The 16,638-nt window shown below is 45.9% G+C and overlaps 1 protein-coding gene across 5 annotated transcripts in view; it reads right to left on the reverse strand.

Moving 5' to 3' along the window:
* Otof (otoferlin) overlaps positions 1 to 16,638 on the reverse strand; it is a 230,539-nt gene that overhangs the window by 164,253 nt on the left and 49,648 nt on the right. For 4 of the 5 annotated variants that reach the window (XM_029564462.1, XM_029564461.1, XM_008835004.2 and 1 more), the window contains one exon: positions 9,380 to 9,476. The exons of the other annotated variant lie outside the window; for it this stretch is intronic. In XM_029564462.1, the coding sequence (XP_029420322.1) occupies positions 9,380 to 9,412 (33 nt within the window). In that variant the 5' untranslated portion in view covers positions 9,413 to 9,476. The remainder of the gene's footprint in view (positions 1 to 9,379; positions 9,477 to 16,638) is intronic. 5 annotated transcript variants of the gene reach the window in all.

Here is a 16,638-nt window from a genome sequence, read left to right on the forward strand (position 1 = left end):
GAAAGGCACTGGATTTCTGATAGACCCTTAGTATTCATTTATGTCTGAGATCCAGCTGCTTCTCTTGGGTGGGTGGATGGCTCTGAGTGACCTCAGAACTCCAGAGGTGGGGCTTCAGGGTGGGAGCCTGGGAGCCCGGCGGGCCTCTTTGTTCTTTCTTCTTTCTCAGTAGAGCATTTGTCCACTCGGGAGTCTGGGTACAGGGGGTGGAGCCTGGTCTGGGGACTTGGGAATCAGACAATTCCCAGGCCAGCCACAGGAGCCAGAGAGGCTAGATGCTAGGAGCTGAAGGGGCCTTGCCATCATAAGCTGGACCTCTGACGTAGAGGCCATGTCAACTTAGGGACATACTTTTGTGTGGTCTCTGCCTGAGGATGTATCCTGCAGGGTCCATCATCAGTCACCCAGACCAATGGCTCTCCCTGGCCCCAACACACAGATGCACACACATACACATGCACACACACTTGCCTTGATTCCATCTTCCCTAGAAGATGGAGAAAAGCATATGGAAGTCTTACATTTGAGTGTATTTGGGGGATTTGGTGACCTTGGGTTGGGCATCTAACTGCTCAAAACCTCAGTTTCCTCTTTTGTGGGATGGAGAGACATCCATTTGTCTTACAGAATATTAGATTCCAACAAGGCAGCCTGTGAAACAGCTTGTAGCCATGTGACCCAGGGCAGTGGGCATATGGGGCTGGGCACTGGGATTGCCCATTGCTTTTTGAATTTATTTTTTATAGCATGTTATAGAGAATAGTTGAGGTTAAGAGGGGGTTCAGGATAATGATCTAAATAAAGTCTGGGGATTATGATGGGGCCCAGCTGTCCCCACCAGGGCTACAGGCTGCAGCTGGGTTCTCTGGATAACAGTAGTGTTCCCAGAGCTGCCCTGGGAGTTAGGAGGTCCTGTCAAGTCATCAAGAGACCCTCTGACACGGGATTTCTTCAGAGTGTGGAGGAGTTCAGACGGTGAAGCGTGGACATAGCCTAGGCTCTGGAGGGGAGGGCCTGTCACCCTGTGTGTGTCCCTTCTCATCTGCCACTTCAGCTTCTTTGTGAAGGCCTGTCCACCTTAGGAAGCGCAGTGAGGTGGTAGCCACGACTGGGCTGTGTGAGCAAGGTGATGGTTAATCATGCAGGGAGACCCTTGATACTCAGATACCACCTCCTTCTTATTCACCTCTTTCCATAGGACTAAAAATAATCACTCCCCCAATCTGTGTCATCTCCCTTGGAAAAGAGTCTTAAGGATCCAAAGGTTGAGGACCCCTTCCAGCTCAGGACTCAGCAGGCTGGAGTGAGACTCACTTCCAGTAGCAGCTTTCACTGGGATAGGGATCCCAGCCTGTCTTGGAGAAGAGATCAAGCTGAGCCGGGTGTACGAGGGAAGTCAATGTGCAGGGTCTCTGAGCACCTAACTCTGGCCCTGGCTGAGCCCCAGGACACATTAGGAAGTGGAGCATTTGGCAGGTGGGGAGTGGGGAGCAGAAGACAGAAGTAGGGGAGGCAGCAGCAAGTATGTGAAAGATGCTGAGGCAAGGTCAGGGTTTTGTGATGTTTTCCTTTACAGTGAACACTTGCACCTAACCACATTCCCTCTGTCACTCATAGGAATGAAAATAAAAGGATTTCTTGGAGGCCTGACCCACAAAAACAGTGCACAAAGGGACAGCAGTGAACAGTGACATTCGTGGAAACCAGATGAACGAGGAGTAAGTGACCAGGAGAGACAAGAAATCAGGAACTGAGCCCACAATGGGGAAAGGTGAAAGCAACCTGTTCTATGTCCCAGAATCCTCATAGGTTCTAGGATCATATACCCTGGCAGGTTGGAAATAACTGAAGGGCTGGTGGCAAGGGTTTCAGAGCAGTTGGCATTCTGGAGCCCTCGCTGTTCCATGCAGGGGGACTGCCCTCTCCAGTCCTACCAAAGGTGGGAGGGCTTTTTTTCTGGGAAGATCCCAATTAACACCTTTCTGCATTGGGGATTGCATAAATAAGTGGATGCTAAACTCAGACTCATCCAGCCCTGTTTCTCAACTTGGCTGTAGGATGCTGGCTCACAGAACACTTTCTGTGTTTCTAGGAAATCCTCAAGAAATGGCCCCCTCAGCTCACTCGCCAGTGGTACTCCAGTTGACAAATACCACCCACATGCCCAAGCTTTGAAACAGGTTTTTGGCAGCCATCCCCCACTCTTCATTATGAGCAAACAATTACCAGATATCCAAGGAGGGCCTCTGACATGAAAAACAAGGAACCAAACGAGCAAATGACAAAAGGTGCCTCAAAGAGATCAGAGAGATACTGCATACAGAAAAAACAGGAGGGTACTACTTATGAAGCAGTGAACAAAAATGAGCTGTTGGAAACTAAATGTTCAAGGACAGGAATGAAAAACTCATTTCATGTAGAAAAGCCAGACATAGTGGTACATGCTTGTAATTCCAGCTCTGGGGAGACAGAGACAGACAGATCCCTGGAGCTTACTGGCCAGTCAGCCTGGCTTAATAAAGGAACCCCACACCAATGAAAGACTATCTCAAACAACAAGCAGGGGGCTGGGAGATGGTTCAATGGGTAAGGGTACTTGTTCCGTGAAGATGCAGACCTGGGTTTGAATCCCCAGTATCTACATAAGAAAGCCAGGCATGACTGTGTGTGCCTATAACTCCAGCATTGTGGGGCAAAGAAATGTGGATCTTGAGAACTACAAGTTTCCAGAAAGAAGTTAAATAAATATAAAAGCAGGACACACATACACTCTCACACACACACGAAATCAGGAGACAGAAAGGCTTCATATTTCTCAGTAACAATGGTGAAAGTTAAAATTCAGTCCAAGGACTAGAGAAATGGTTTAAAAGCCTTACTGCTCTTCCCAGAAGACCCACATTCAGTTCCCAGCACCTGTACCAGGCAGCTCATAACCACCTGTAACTTCATCTCCAAGGAGATCTGAAGCCTTCTTCTGGCCTCCACTGGCATGAATATGTGTATACTCACCACACAGACAGACACATAAATAGTAATAAAATAAAAAGTAATCCAGTGATACCTCCCAAATTCTGAAGAAAAATGGTTTCCAATTTATAATTCAATTCCATCTAAACGCTCTAGTGAAAGACAAGACATTTTCAGATGTGTAAGGTGAAGCATTTACCTTCTGATACACTTTATCAGAAGGTTACTAAAGGATGTGCCCCCCTCCCAAAGCAAGGGGAGTAAAGACAGACAAGGTCGGAGGGAGATATGACAAGAATCTGAAAGGACTGGGAATGAACAGCCTAGGATGGTAACACGTTCTGGGTTCTACATGTAACCCTGTCCTGATTAAAGCAATTGTAAGGCTCCAAGAGAAATTTCTCCAAGAAAATGAAACGTGCAGAAAATCCTCACTTCTGAATGCTCTTGGAGAGTTAGACAATTGGTAGAGGCTTGGTGATGAGTTAATGATATGTACATAGAAAACTAAGTGAAAACAATTGTTACATCCAGAAAAAAAAAATAACAACAAAAATGTGCAGAAAGGGAAACCAACACATTTTATTTCACAGCTTGGCTCTAAACAGAGTTTGCGATCATTGTGACAGAAACACCTACTATAGTGTGAATATGGTTGTCCTCCATCCCAGTTCATAGAGGAGTTTATTCCCCAAAGTTTTGTTAATGGTACTGAGAGGAGAGAAAGTCAATCCTACTGCAGTGCTCAGAGAGACTTTGGGGAAGTGATTAGATCAGATAAAATCATTAGGGTGGGGCCTTCATGATTGAAATCTGGCGACTATGAGGAAAGGGAGAGAGACCATATAGGCACAGAGATATCTGTGTGCTCCTGCTGCGATGGGACATAGCCAAAGATAGGGGGCGGTCCTTAGAGCCTGTACCATGCTATTTGGGCTTTCAGCTTCCAAAATTGAACTAAATAAACTTCTTTTCTCTGTAAAGAAGCCTGCTTCAAGTGTTTTATTAAAGATAACAAAAAGCTGACTATACAACACCAAATGCCCCTTTACTTAAAATTATCCAGCAACTGTATTGTAAGGTTATTGGAATGGGGAATTGTATGTAGGATGGGCTTAGGGGGAGGGAAGAGCTAAACACCTTCTCTGGGAGAGTCAAAGGCTGAGATTTCAGGGAGAGTAGCCCAGCTGTTCTCTTTAGAGATAAGGAAGTAAACACTAAACAAAAGAGCCAAGAGTTAAATTTCCTGAGAGAGGGAAACAGAGCAACAAGCCTACGACAATTTAACTCTTGGCATGCATAAGCCATTTTGTTTTAAATTTTTAAAAAAGCCAGGCGTGCTGATGCACCTCTGTAATCCCAGCACTTAGAAGGTAGAGGCAGGAGGTTCTAGAAGTTCAAGGTAGTTCAAGAGAAACCAGGGCTACATGGAAAACAGATAGTGCAGAGACCCTTACCACAGTGGCTTACCACAATGGGAGGAAGATTATCCCACACCTATCACCCCCTCCAAGGCTCCGGGACTTTTGTGGAAGAGGTTTGCAGAAAGAATGTATGAGCCGGAGGAAGGGGTGGAGTGTTAACTGGAAGTATCCTCTGACCACTATGCAGGCAAGCTATGGTCACACTCATCAAGGAGTCCATGGGGGAGTTAGTTACCCCTTCCCACCCAATCAGTCGACCTTAGCTGCATATATGGGAGGGGCTAAAGATATATAAGCCAAGAATGCCATGAGGCACCTCTCATGCCATTTTGTGTGACTGTCAGGAAGTCACAGGATCTATATTTGAGTGTGAACTTTCCAGCACAGCCGTAAATGGTGGGGGGGGCACACTTCTTTAAATAAACCCCCGCCCTATGCTCTGTTAGCAAGCCCAATAAACTCATCAGGATTTTCAAGAGAGAGAGAGAGAGAGAGAGAGAGAGAAAGAGAGAACAGAGCTAACCGGAAACCTTCATTATTTCACCAAAGTTGACCTCATGTTGGCAAATCCTTTGGTCTTTGATTTCTTATTCCTATTTTCCTCCCTTAACTTCATTGTATATATATTTTTATGTAATTTGCTTCAGGTTATTTCTGGAAAAATGTGTTAAAATTGCCTGGAATAATAAAAATATTCTAAATTTTTAAAAAAATTACTAGAAGAATAAACACTTGCAAAAATTAAAAAAAAGAAGAAGAGTAACCAGGGCTAAATGAGATCCTGTCTCAGTAGACAAAAAAAGAAAGAAAGAAAGAAAAAGAAAGAAAGAAAGAAAGAAAGAAAGAAAGAAAACTTTTAAAGAATTTTTTAAATACATATTTTAATTTTTATGTATATGAGTGTTATGCCTGCATCTATGTAAGTGCACCCATGTAGTGCAGTGCCCATGGAGGACAGAAAAAGACATCGGATCCCCTGTTAGCTGCCATAAGGGTGCTGGGGTTCAAATCCTGTTCTTATGCAAGTGCAGCCAGTGCCCAAGAATTAATTTTTAACTAAAAATATTATCATCCTTATGTCTCCTGCTTGGGCAATTTCTTGAAAGGTTGAACAAATGATTTTCCTTGTGTTTTAACTATAAGAAGTTATTCTAAGCAGATAGTCCCAGATAGGACTCAAACTGGGGAGAGATAGAAAGTAAGACAGGAGGGCTAGAGATGTGGAATGTTTGCCTATCATGCACGAGGACCAAGGGGGGCATGGTAAAGCATACCTGTAATCCCACAGCACTGAAAGTGGAGGAAGAAAGATCAGAAATTCAAGGTCATTCCTGGCTATATAGTGAGTTTGAGACCATCCTGGACTATATGAGACCTATTCAAGAGAAAATGGGGAGGAGGGGGAAAGGAAAGGGGAAGGGAGAAGGGAGAAGAGGAGGGGAAGAGAGGAAAGGGGGGACAGAGGAGAGAAACAGCTTCCTAACTTCTCAGCGCAGAAATCTGAAGGGGTGGGAGAAGAGGCTGGCAACAGCCTGGATAGGGTGCAAGCCTTTTCCCCACCAACTCAAACCCTTTACCTTCCCTCAGGAGGTCTGCTACCAGTCATGCCAGGTGGACACAGACACTGGGGCCAGGAAACTAGAAACCTGAGTCAAGCCTTGACATACTCACTGTGTTTACAGAAATCGAGATCATTATTTACAGGAAGAGAAAGACTGAGCTAATTGACTTTTAAAGACATCAAATAGAGCAGACAAACAGAGTGCAGAAACCCACGTGGAAAAGGGGCACAGTGTCCCAACCCAGCAAGCGTCTTTGTCAACAACCCTTTCCGGCTATCTCTGCTCCGGGAACCTTCTCACGCCTTGCTCGCTGAGTGAATCCTACTCTTTCTGGCGTCAAACCCACTTTTTCCATGAGGGAACCCAAATTAAGAAAACAAAACTTTTTTCTTCTCATACCATTCAGGCTCCTTAACGGAGCTGTAGCAATTCCTAGAGTTCCCTGAGGTCCCTGTTCTCCAAGCCTACCCCAGGGAAGGTTTGAGTAGTGTGAGTCACAAGGCTCCTGTCATTGGGCTGCAGAGAACATGGGCCCACCAGCACCCCACTTTCCTCTCCTTGTTCCTTTTGGCAAGCAAAATTTCTGCTTCATCCAAGATTGAAAGGCTAAGGAAGGGGACTAAAGTCATAGGTTTAAGCCCAGTCTGATGTGAATGACAGGCCAGTGGCAAAGATGTTGACAACTGATCACAAAGGGAGAATAATAAAGACAAAAATGTGTTGGGGGAGAATGATAAAAAAGTTTTTTGTTTTAATATTAACTTTAAAAAATATTTTATTTCTGTTATTTTATGTGTATGAGTATATTGCCTGCATGTATGTGAGTGTATCCGTGTCGCGCAATGCCATGGAGGTCAGAAGAGGGCTTCGGATTCCCCTGGAACTGGAGTCAAGGATGGCTTGTAGCCGCAAATACTAACTTTTTTGTTGTTTGGGTTCTTTGTTTTGTTGGTTGCTGCTTGCTTGCTTGCTTGATTTTTTTTTTTTTTTTTTTTTTTTTGAGCTGAGGACCGAACCCAGGGCCTTGTGCTTGCTAGGCAAGCACTCTACCACTGAGCTAAATCCCTAACCACCCCCCTCCCTTTTTTTGAGACACGATCTCTTGTAGCCCAGGCTGGCCTTGAACTCCTGATCCTCCTGCTTCCAACTACCAAGTGTTGATATTACAGCATGTATTACCACACCCAGCTAAAATTAACTCCTTTTTTGTTTCATGAATTGATGGTGATTGTGGATGACATTTTTTTAATGTCCTTACTTGGAAAAATTGAAGGTTAGTATCTCTAGTTCCTGCTCAAAATAAACTTCAGTTTTGGAATAAAAAGTCAGGGACATACTGTGGTAAATGATCCCAAAGAAAACAAGACCCATCCCAGGGCCAGAGCCACAGACTCAGAGGAGGCACCCAGTCCAGTTTCCCTTTGATATCAAATATATGCCTAAATGCCCCTGCCAAGGGTCCGGCACATCCTGCTCAGTTCGCTAGTGGTGAGGAGCTCATTCTCTACGCACAGTTTTTGATCATTAAGAAGTATCTCCTAACCGGGTGGGGTGGCACACACCTTTAGTCTCAGCACTTGGGAGGCAGAGGCAGGTGGATCTCTGTGAGTTCAAGGCCAGCCTGGTCTACAAAGTGAGTTCCAGGCTACAGGGAGACCCTGTCTCAAAAAGACCAAAAAAAAAAAGAATAAGAAGTATCTCCTTGCACTGTTGAAAACCCCACAGGGTCCTTGGACCTGGATGCCTGGGACCACCTGGAGAGGCCTTTCCTCTCCCAAGGACAGCCCTACACCCAGCCCCGCTGCCCTGCCCTTTCTCATACTTTGACCTTTTCCATACTTTTATTCAAACCCTAGCTTTGCGTTAGTTTTCTTCTATCAGCTCCAGAGCCAGGACTGCCACTTAGGAGGACCATGTAGTCAATGGTTGAATGATTATGTATGTTCCTACTCTGCATCTTCCTCTCAGGAGCCAGCTCCTCCTCCTGGGTCCCTGGCCTCATCCCTGAGGTAGCCTTGTCCTCACAGCCCATCCTGTTTGAGACAGAAAGGAAGGTATGTCCTCACTGCACAAAGACAATTCAAATCACTATTCCGCCAAGATCCTAATGACATATAAGAAAGTCTGAGTGCTGTGATTTGTTACCCCTACACTGCCTCCCACCAACCATGGATACATTTAATTAGAACCTGAGGAATGACTTGGGAGTTCTTTTCTTGTGTACCTCTGAGCCAGGCTTCCCTGGGGGAAGGCAGGCCTTTTCATAACAGAGACAGTCTCAACTTACTATCCCTAAGGAACTGAGAGGTGTAAGGATGGTATTAAAAGATATAGGCTTCTCTGCCTGATGGGTGCCAGGAGCCTCCCAGACTACTCCCTACTATCTTCCCATTTTACATAAAAGGAAATGGGGACTCACCCACAGCAAGGGCAGGGTGTGTGTATATAGGTATGCATGTACCTGTCTGTCCATCTGATTCATATATATGGAATGTAGGATTCAGCCCTGGGAAAGTGGAGAAAGCCAGAGCACCTGGCTTACTCCTGCAGAGGTGTCCAGCCTTTTGATGTTGTGATACGATATTGTCACCTACAAACCTCACACTTGAGAACCACACAATCAAGTTATAAAACAGGACAACTCAGAAAAACAAAGCATTCATACTTTTTCAGAAGTTTATGGTTTTGTGTTGGGCCATATTCAAAGCTGTCCTTGGCTGCACACAGCCCAGAAGGCTTTATATTGGATATATCTGAGGAAACCCCCTAGCTTGGGGGAGTTTGGCAACATTGATTGATCCATGAGGAATAAATGGTCAGAGTTGAAATCTGAGAGCCCTTCTTCCCTTTAGTCATACCTAGCAAAAGAAGTCGGGCTACGGGGACAGTCCTCGGGTTGCAAGTCTCAGTCCTCCTTGCTTATCACAGAAGAACCTGAAAACACTGTCCTTCCAGAAGAGCCCTAAGGCAGCTTGAGCAAAAGATGGCAAGGGCTGAGGAGGGCTACACAGATGGCCTAAAGGATGGCTTCCCCAAAGGGTCACTGGGGTGGGTGAAAAGTAAAGTAAATGGTGAGCTTTAAAAGGGTGGCCAGAAGCTGAGGCCCAGAAGGGACTGGCAGTCCTGGTGGGATTGGCGAGCTGAACCTCCTCCTTCCACTGGCCAAGTATCATATCCTGGCCCAGTGGTCTCACTTGAGAGAGGGCAATGGTCAGTATACTTGTCTGGCCAGGTCTGATGGGTTTAGAGGGGAGACAGACATGTGAGGAGCACTTGAGGACCATGTCCTCTGCCAGGAGATTCTAGAGCCTCCTGGGAGCAAGGCTGTCAGCTGATATTTCTCAAGACTCAACATGGAAGGCCCATCTTGCCCCGCCCCTGACACACCTTCAGCCCCTCACCCATTCTTCCTCCCAGACTCACCCTCAGGGCTGGCAGGGAGCTGACCTGGTCCATGGTCAGTGTGGCTTCCTTGTAGTGCTTGCCTGAGGGGCAGAGTTTCAGAAAGGTGTCGTGGATGCTGAGGAGAGAGACAAGAGAGACAAAGTGGCCACATGGGTGACCAAAAGGGACCATGGAGTCCCTTGCCCAATGTGTGTGGTTGTCTCTTTAAGGGAAGAAGACTAAAGATAGACTGACACTGAAAAGGCAGCAGTATATCTTTCCAGTGTTCTAGAAACATCCCAACCCCTCCCATGTGCCTAGTAAGTGATAGAAATACAAAAAGGGGGCTGAACATGGGGAAAGGCACACTCCACAGTGTCCATTCTAGGTTGTCAGAGCTGCCAGGGACTTCTGTGGTGGCTCATTCCAGTCCCTCAGATGCAGATGGAGACACCTAGGTACCCTCCTGACCATCTGGCCACTCCCATCCTCAGCATGGAGAAAAGAGGTCACTTGGTGACCATGGGGAGACAGGATCAAAATCTACATGCGAGCGGCTGGCAACAAGCAGTCCTGGCAGACAGTGGGACTGAACAGTCTTTCTCTCACCATATTATCCCCCTCACTGTCTGCAGGTCCGCATAGCAGCCCAGGGGACTTTGTACATTACAGGTAGAGGGTGCCATAGCTAAATGAGAGGTAAGAGGAACAGGACAGGAAGGAGCCCAGCCCTGGCCCAAGAGAAGATGACCCTTCGTCTTCTTTCTCTCTCACCCCATCCCAACAGCAGTGCCTGTCCACGGGCAGGCTCTTGGATCTTCAGGTACAGTGGCCATGGCAGCCAGTGGATGAAAGTGTGGTGGCTTTAGACCCAGAGGCCTGTGCAGCAGATCCTGCACTGGCCCGGAAGAGCTGTGTGATCTTGGGCAACTTAATATTGTGATCCTTGGTTTTATACATTTGGATAAAGGGCAAGGGCAAGCAATACCTCTCTTGTGATACAAGTTCAATGTGAATGAAAGTATGTGTGTGTGTGTGTGTGTGTGTGTGTGTGTGTGTGTGTGTGTGTGTTAGGGTGTAACTGTAAGATGATTAAGGTCCAGATAGAGCTAAGTCCTTGTGTCCTGTCTGGGTTCCTCTCCTGGCACGTGGTACCTTATGGCTATGTACAACCCCAAGCTAGATTATGATGGAGGAAGCGATTCGAGTCTGCTCTCTAGCCCCCTTCTGGTTTATTATTATTATTATTTCATTTTTATTGTGTGGGGTATGCATTCATATGTGCTACTGAACGAGTATGGAGGTCAGAAGACAACTTGTAGAATTTAGTTCTCTCCTGCTGCATGTGGAGACTAAGGATCAAGTTCAGGTTGCCAGGCTTGGTGGCAAGTACTTCACCTGCTAAGTCATTTCACCAACCATCCAGCCTCCGGTGTGCTTCAAAATTACCCTTCTCTCCTCTACTCCTTTCCTATTCTGCCCTTCTCTCCCATCAAACTTCTAATCTCAGCTGAGTGCTAGAAGTAAGCAATCTGATCAAACTATAGTGAACAGTCCCTTCACTGACGCTCCCAGGTAAACTCAGATGAATTCTGGTTGGTGGGATTTAGGAGCATGTGACTAAGTGAAGATTTAGGGATGGTTTTATGACTGGAGATTCAGGGCCAACAACAGGGACCACAGAGTCACCATTTCCTCCCCTCCAGTCCCTCATCCTGTCAAGCCCACTGACTAGCAAAGCATCCTGTAAGTCCCAGCCATGGGTAAATGGAGGGTAAACAAAATAGGGTTCTGTTTGCTGACTATGATGTCCATCTCTGTACTCTGGGAAGCTGGTCTTCACCCAATGCCACTGACTCCCTGGCCTTCAACCTTCCAAATGGCCTTGGCCCTGGGGAGAGCCCCATTTGGCAATTGGAGGTCATGAGATATGGGTTAGGGTCTACTTCCCTTACCCTGGCCTCAGTTTAATTCTTGGCAAATCTGTCCTCCTGAGAGGCCAGCTACTGCAGTTCCTCCTCCACAAGACACCTTAGGCCCTGGGCTGAGATAGCTGGTGTTTTTGGATACCTTCCACTCCTCTGAAGTGTTCCTCCATCTTCTATCACCTTCCAGGACTTCAGCCTTCATCCTGCCGGGATGCTGTCCAGTGAGGCAGACAGACAAACCCATTTGAATCTTTTCCCTCTACTACTAGATGTACTGCCAGAGGCCATAGACATAGGCTTTGATCCTGATTGTTCACTGGGAAGCAACCCTTTTCAATGGTTCTGGGCTGACTTAGAAGGACCTGGCAAATGGGAGCTGGACTGAGGCATGGGGATTCATGGAGAGGACCATGACCCCGCCAATTTCATAAGGGACTGTCCTTAGAGACTCTGTGCAGGTGCAGAAGGGAGCCAAAAATCAGGGTGTAGAGTGGATTAAGAGAGAATTCTAGAAGATGTTGGGAGGGGGTCTTCAAGGTCAACAGGAAGAAAGGAAAACCATTCCTGTTAGAGGTCCCATCCCTGCTGGCCTCTAAGGGAGAGGGGCCTAGAAGTGGTCAGTTACAGACAAAGGAGCATTTATTATTGTTAGAATCACTGGGGGAGGGCAATAATGAAAAGCAGACCTACTTTCACTGAGGTGATATGGGTGTGTGTTCATGTGTATATACACAAGTGTGTGCACATGCCTGTGGATGCCAGAGGTTGATGCCCAGTGTCTTCCTCTGTCACTTTTCAGTTTATGTTTTTGAGTCAGAGTCTCTCACCGAACCTGGAGCTCACTGATTCAGCTAAACTGGCTGGCCAGGAAATTCTAGAGATCCTCATCTCTGCCTAGCCATCTCTGAGTCAAAGCAGCACCCAACTTTTTTTGCATGGCTTCTGGGGATGAAATCATATCCTTATGCTTATATGGCAGGCATTTTGATGACTGAGCCATTTCTTCCGACCTTCACTAATTTAAAGTCTTTTGGAACACATTCTTGTGGTGTGCACCCAGGGTTCCTCTGCCCCTACCCCATAGTGCCAACTTTGACAGATAATTGTTTTTCTTTTTCTTTTCTGTTTTTCATAACAATCCTGAAAGGCAAGGAACACTCTCTCCTTTACAGAAGAAAAAGCAAGACATAAACGACTTGCCTAAAGTCATACAGATGTAGGTGTGAAAGTCAGGGTCTCCAAATACCATCCCAGAAGCCCAGGGAAAGGAGGCTGGGAAGCAGCGAGGAAAAGAGACCTGCTGTTGCTAGACCACTCCCTCTTCTGACTACACACTGCATGCTGAACACACTCAGACACATTACCTCATAGAATCTTCCCAGTAACACCCATGGGAAAGGTGTAAGTGATCATTTTTGTGGATGGGTAAACTGAGGCTTGGAGAGGTTACAGAGTATGCCCAAGATCATACAACTGGGATGAAACAGAGCAGATGACTGGACCCTAAAACAGGTTGAGTTGTGCTGTCTGCCCTGAAGGGTCCATCTTCCCCACAGGTGAAAGACCCTTCCCCCTTCCACCCCCAAGACTCTGGGTGGGGTGCTGGACGGGGGCCCTGATCAGACTCTGTGCCTTCCCAGACAGCCACAGGGGCCAGCTGTCCGCAGATGAATCACGGCTACATCTCAGTTGCCACAGAATGTTCTTCTCCTCCAAATATGGATCAGCCAGCTCAAAATGGAGCTCTGAATTAATCACTAATGGACTCAAAAGTCAAAGCCATTTGAGAAACTCACACATTCAGCCTGCCAGCAGCCCGGGTGTGGCTCGCTTCCATGCTTGGCTCTAAGACCAGACACAGGCTATCTGTGGCTCAGAGACTACTCTGCAGTTAGCTACCTCTCCATGTGACCTTGGACTTGCCACACCTCTCCCCAACAGCCTCAATTTCCCATGTGAAATGAGTGTCTCTGTAACTCCCCTGCCTGGCTCCCTCTACTGTAGGCATCTGTGGCTTTGGGTTTCTGTACCCCTTTGGCATCTTATTCACCCCTTTGCCTCTGAGACCTTCCAGTTTAATGGTTCTCAAATGAAGTTTCCTGTTAGAATCATGTAGGGAATTTGCTCCCTAGTCCCCTAGGTTCTTATCCAAGCTCAGGATAGGACCCAGTCACCTGCAGGTTCTACAAGATTCCCAGGACTTCTCCTGGTCCTACAAGACAAAGACCAGGCAGTCAGCAAAGCCCCGAGTTCCCCACCCTTGGTCTCAACCTTGGCTCAACTAACTGGTCTTCTCTCGTGCCCCATAGGCAACTGTTGCTCTGTTCTAGCCTACAGATATTTATAAATGGCCCTTCTTTAGCCAGAACATGTAGCTTTCACTCTCTGATCCTGCTACATCCAAGCTGTGTGGCCTTGGGCAAATCACTGCCTTTCTCTGAGTCAGTTTCCTCATTTGTATAAGGGTCATAATATCATGATAGCACCAGCTGTATGTGCTCAGCCCTGAGCTCTGCATTGCTCACACAATGACATGTACTTGATCTTTGTTCTAATGATGGCTTTGTGAGACTGGGTGCTGAGTCATCTCACTTTGTTTTATGACGTGGAAACTGAGACCCCACGGTGTAATAAATCCTCACCAAAGACACATAGAAAATGACAGAGCTGTGCCTCAAACCCTGGATTTTGACTTCTAGGAAGAAAACCTGTAATACTCCAAAATTTTGGAAGCTTCCAGGATGCTAAGAAGGAAGAGTGGCCTTGTAAGAGTCTAGGAAGATAACTCAGTGGCAGAGCATTTGCCTAGTATGTGTGAGACCATATATTCAATCCCCAGTGTGGAAGGAAGGAGTAAAGGGAGGGAGGGAGGGGGAGGAAGGACTTATGGCTGGGTCAGTCTGGGCAGAGGCTGGGAGCAAAGCTTCAGCAGACCCACCCTCAACCCAGAAAGGATCTCTCTCCTGAGAGATTCCAGAGTGACCGCAGATTTATCCAGCAGACTGGGCTCCCTCACAGTATCTGTGGATCTGGAGATCTGGCCTTTATGTGCTTATTCATGTCATGGATAAGAAGATGAGAAGTGTTAGACACAGTCATCACTGTCCCCACAAAGGATCCTTCTGCCTACTGATCCCTAAGTCACTCTTTTTTCAATGGGCTACATCCATTCCACTGTGCTGTCATTGAGGCCACATGTATCTGTCATAATTATAGGGAAATCACAGCCTGTCATCAGAGGCCACATAGGAAAAATGTTTAAAGGTGACCAGGGCTTGGTCTGGCCCAACTTGGCCTTGGCAGCTTATGATGGCCTTTTCTCTCCTAGAGATGATGTGCCATGTTCTTCCTGAGCCCTCGCCATACAGCTGGGCATCAATGTCAAAGCTGCTTCCTTCATTTACACATGGTGCATCCCTAACCCTGACATGTTCAGGTTGCCTCTGAGAAGCTGGCCTAGTTTCTGTTTGTGTGTGTGTGTGTGTGTGTGTGTGTGTATGTGTGTGTGTGTGTTTGTGCACGTGCTTGCTTCCAGATTTTCTCCTTCCATATCTGCATGTATAAACATCCCTTATTTCACAAAACCAATAGCATCCTCTATCTGTCAGTTTAGTTTACCAAAGCAATACACTTAAATAGGTTTAAAACACAAGTAGACCCATAAAGCTTACAGTTGAAATGATTATACTCTCTACCCCATACCACTTCTTTACCCTGTTCTCCAGAGGCATTATACAAACAGCTTGCTATTTCTCTTGGCTGTTTTTTAAAAATATTTATATAGTTCTTCTAAGTACTGTGTTAACACTGCCACTTGTCAATACTTTTTCATTACACACATTAGCTTGTGACATCCTCCTATAAAAAAGAAGATTTATTTCTCTTTATATATTTCTCCTTTCCCAGTCTCCTAATATAAAACAATTTGCCTAAATTGATGTTCAGCATTTACATTATTACTATTATATGTTATATATTATTCAAACATTGCTCACAGTTGAGTTCCCTCGTGTAATACAACTACATTTTCTTTCTTGCAAAGCTTTTTGTTGTTGCTTGGATTTCCGTGTGCCTATCATTATTTCACGCCGCAAACTTTCTGCAGAACTGTAAAGTTCCTCTTGCTATGATTATTATGGACATCTGTGGGTCTGTTTTGTTTTCCCAGAGGCACCATTCTGACAACCTCCGGGATTCTGATCCGAATGATCACTGTCTAGGCCCACTGACCGTTGTGTGCTTGAGCTTCCCTTCACACGTGTCCTTGCAATTCCCTTTTCCCGTCCTCTGTGTTGGAATCCTTTCTTCCCTGCACCCTGCATCTCCTTTCTCTTGTTTATTTACTAATCTTAGTAAAGCACAGTCTCAAAATCCTTTCTCAGAGAAAGTCTATAAATGATCTTTTTTAAAGAATTTGTATGTAAAAATATTATCCCACTTTCATTTTTGATTAATAGTTTAACTAGGAACTCTATTCTAGATTGGAATATTTTTCCTCAGAATTTTGAACAGGTTTAGCTACTGTCTTCCAACATAAGCCCAGTGCCATTCTGATTTCAGAACCATGATGTATAATCTTCTCCGCTGTGGAAGACTTATAGGATCCTTTCATTATCTGGTATTCTGAAATATCATGATACGTGCAGGCTCTTTTTATTTCCTCTTGATATACAGAGTCCCTTGGCCTTCAAGTCAGACTTACAGCAAGTTTTTGAAGTCTTGAGTGGAAGGCCCCTTGCTCTTTATTGTGCCTGGTGGTCCCAAATCAGCAGTCAGCCTGGCTAGAACTCTATCTAGATGGTGAACTTGGGCCAAGCAGATCGTAAGGCAAGAGATGGAGTCACCTAAGATTCTCAGCCTACTTTTCTGGTCTCATCTGGCCCATATCACATTTTTGTTGACCTTTCTCAACTATTGCTTTCCTATTTTACTTACAGGTTTCTTCTTTTAAAAATATGCCTTTGCTCTCCTTTAAGTAGGGGAAACAGACACAGGAGAAGTCTGTGATCCGTGTTAACTGGGGCCATGTTGACTTTGCTTTCCTAATCTTGTGTCTTGGAGCTGGCTGCATATTGAGGATCACACTTCTTCTAAAATCCTCTGCAGAGGTTCCAGTCTTTTAGGGTAGCATCCCACTGGTGGGCATATCTGCACTGATGTCACCCAGAGCACCCTGATACAAGCAGAATGGTCAGGTCAAAGTGTCTTTTCCCATTTTGAGCCAGAGTATTTGGGCATCTCAATCCTTTGGGATCCGTGTCCATTTTTCAGAGCTCCTGAGAGCTGTGCCATGTCCTCAGTGACCCCCAAAGATACAGTCTTCTGGGGCTGGCAATTTTCCTTGGTGGAGGCAATAAACCCCCTCTGGTA

The sequence above is a fragment of the Nannospalax galili genome, unplaced genomic scaffold (assembly GCF_000622305.1).
Source record: "Nannospalax galili isolate Female #2095 unplaced genomic scaffold, S.galili_v1.0 scaffold517, whole genome shotgun sequence".
Lineage (NCBI taxonomy): Eukaryota > Metazoa > Chordata > Mammalia > Rodentia > Spalacidae > Nannospalax > Nannospalax galili.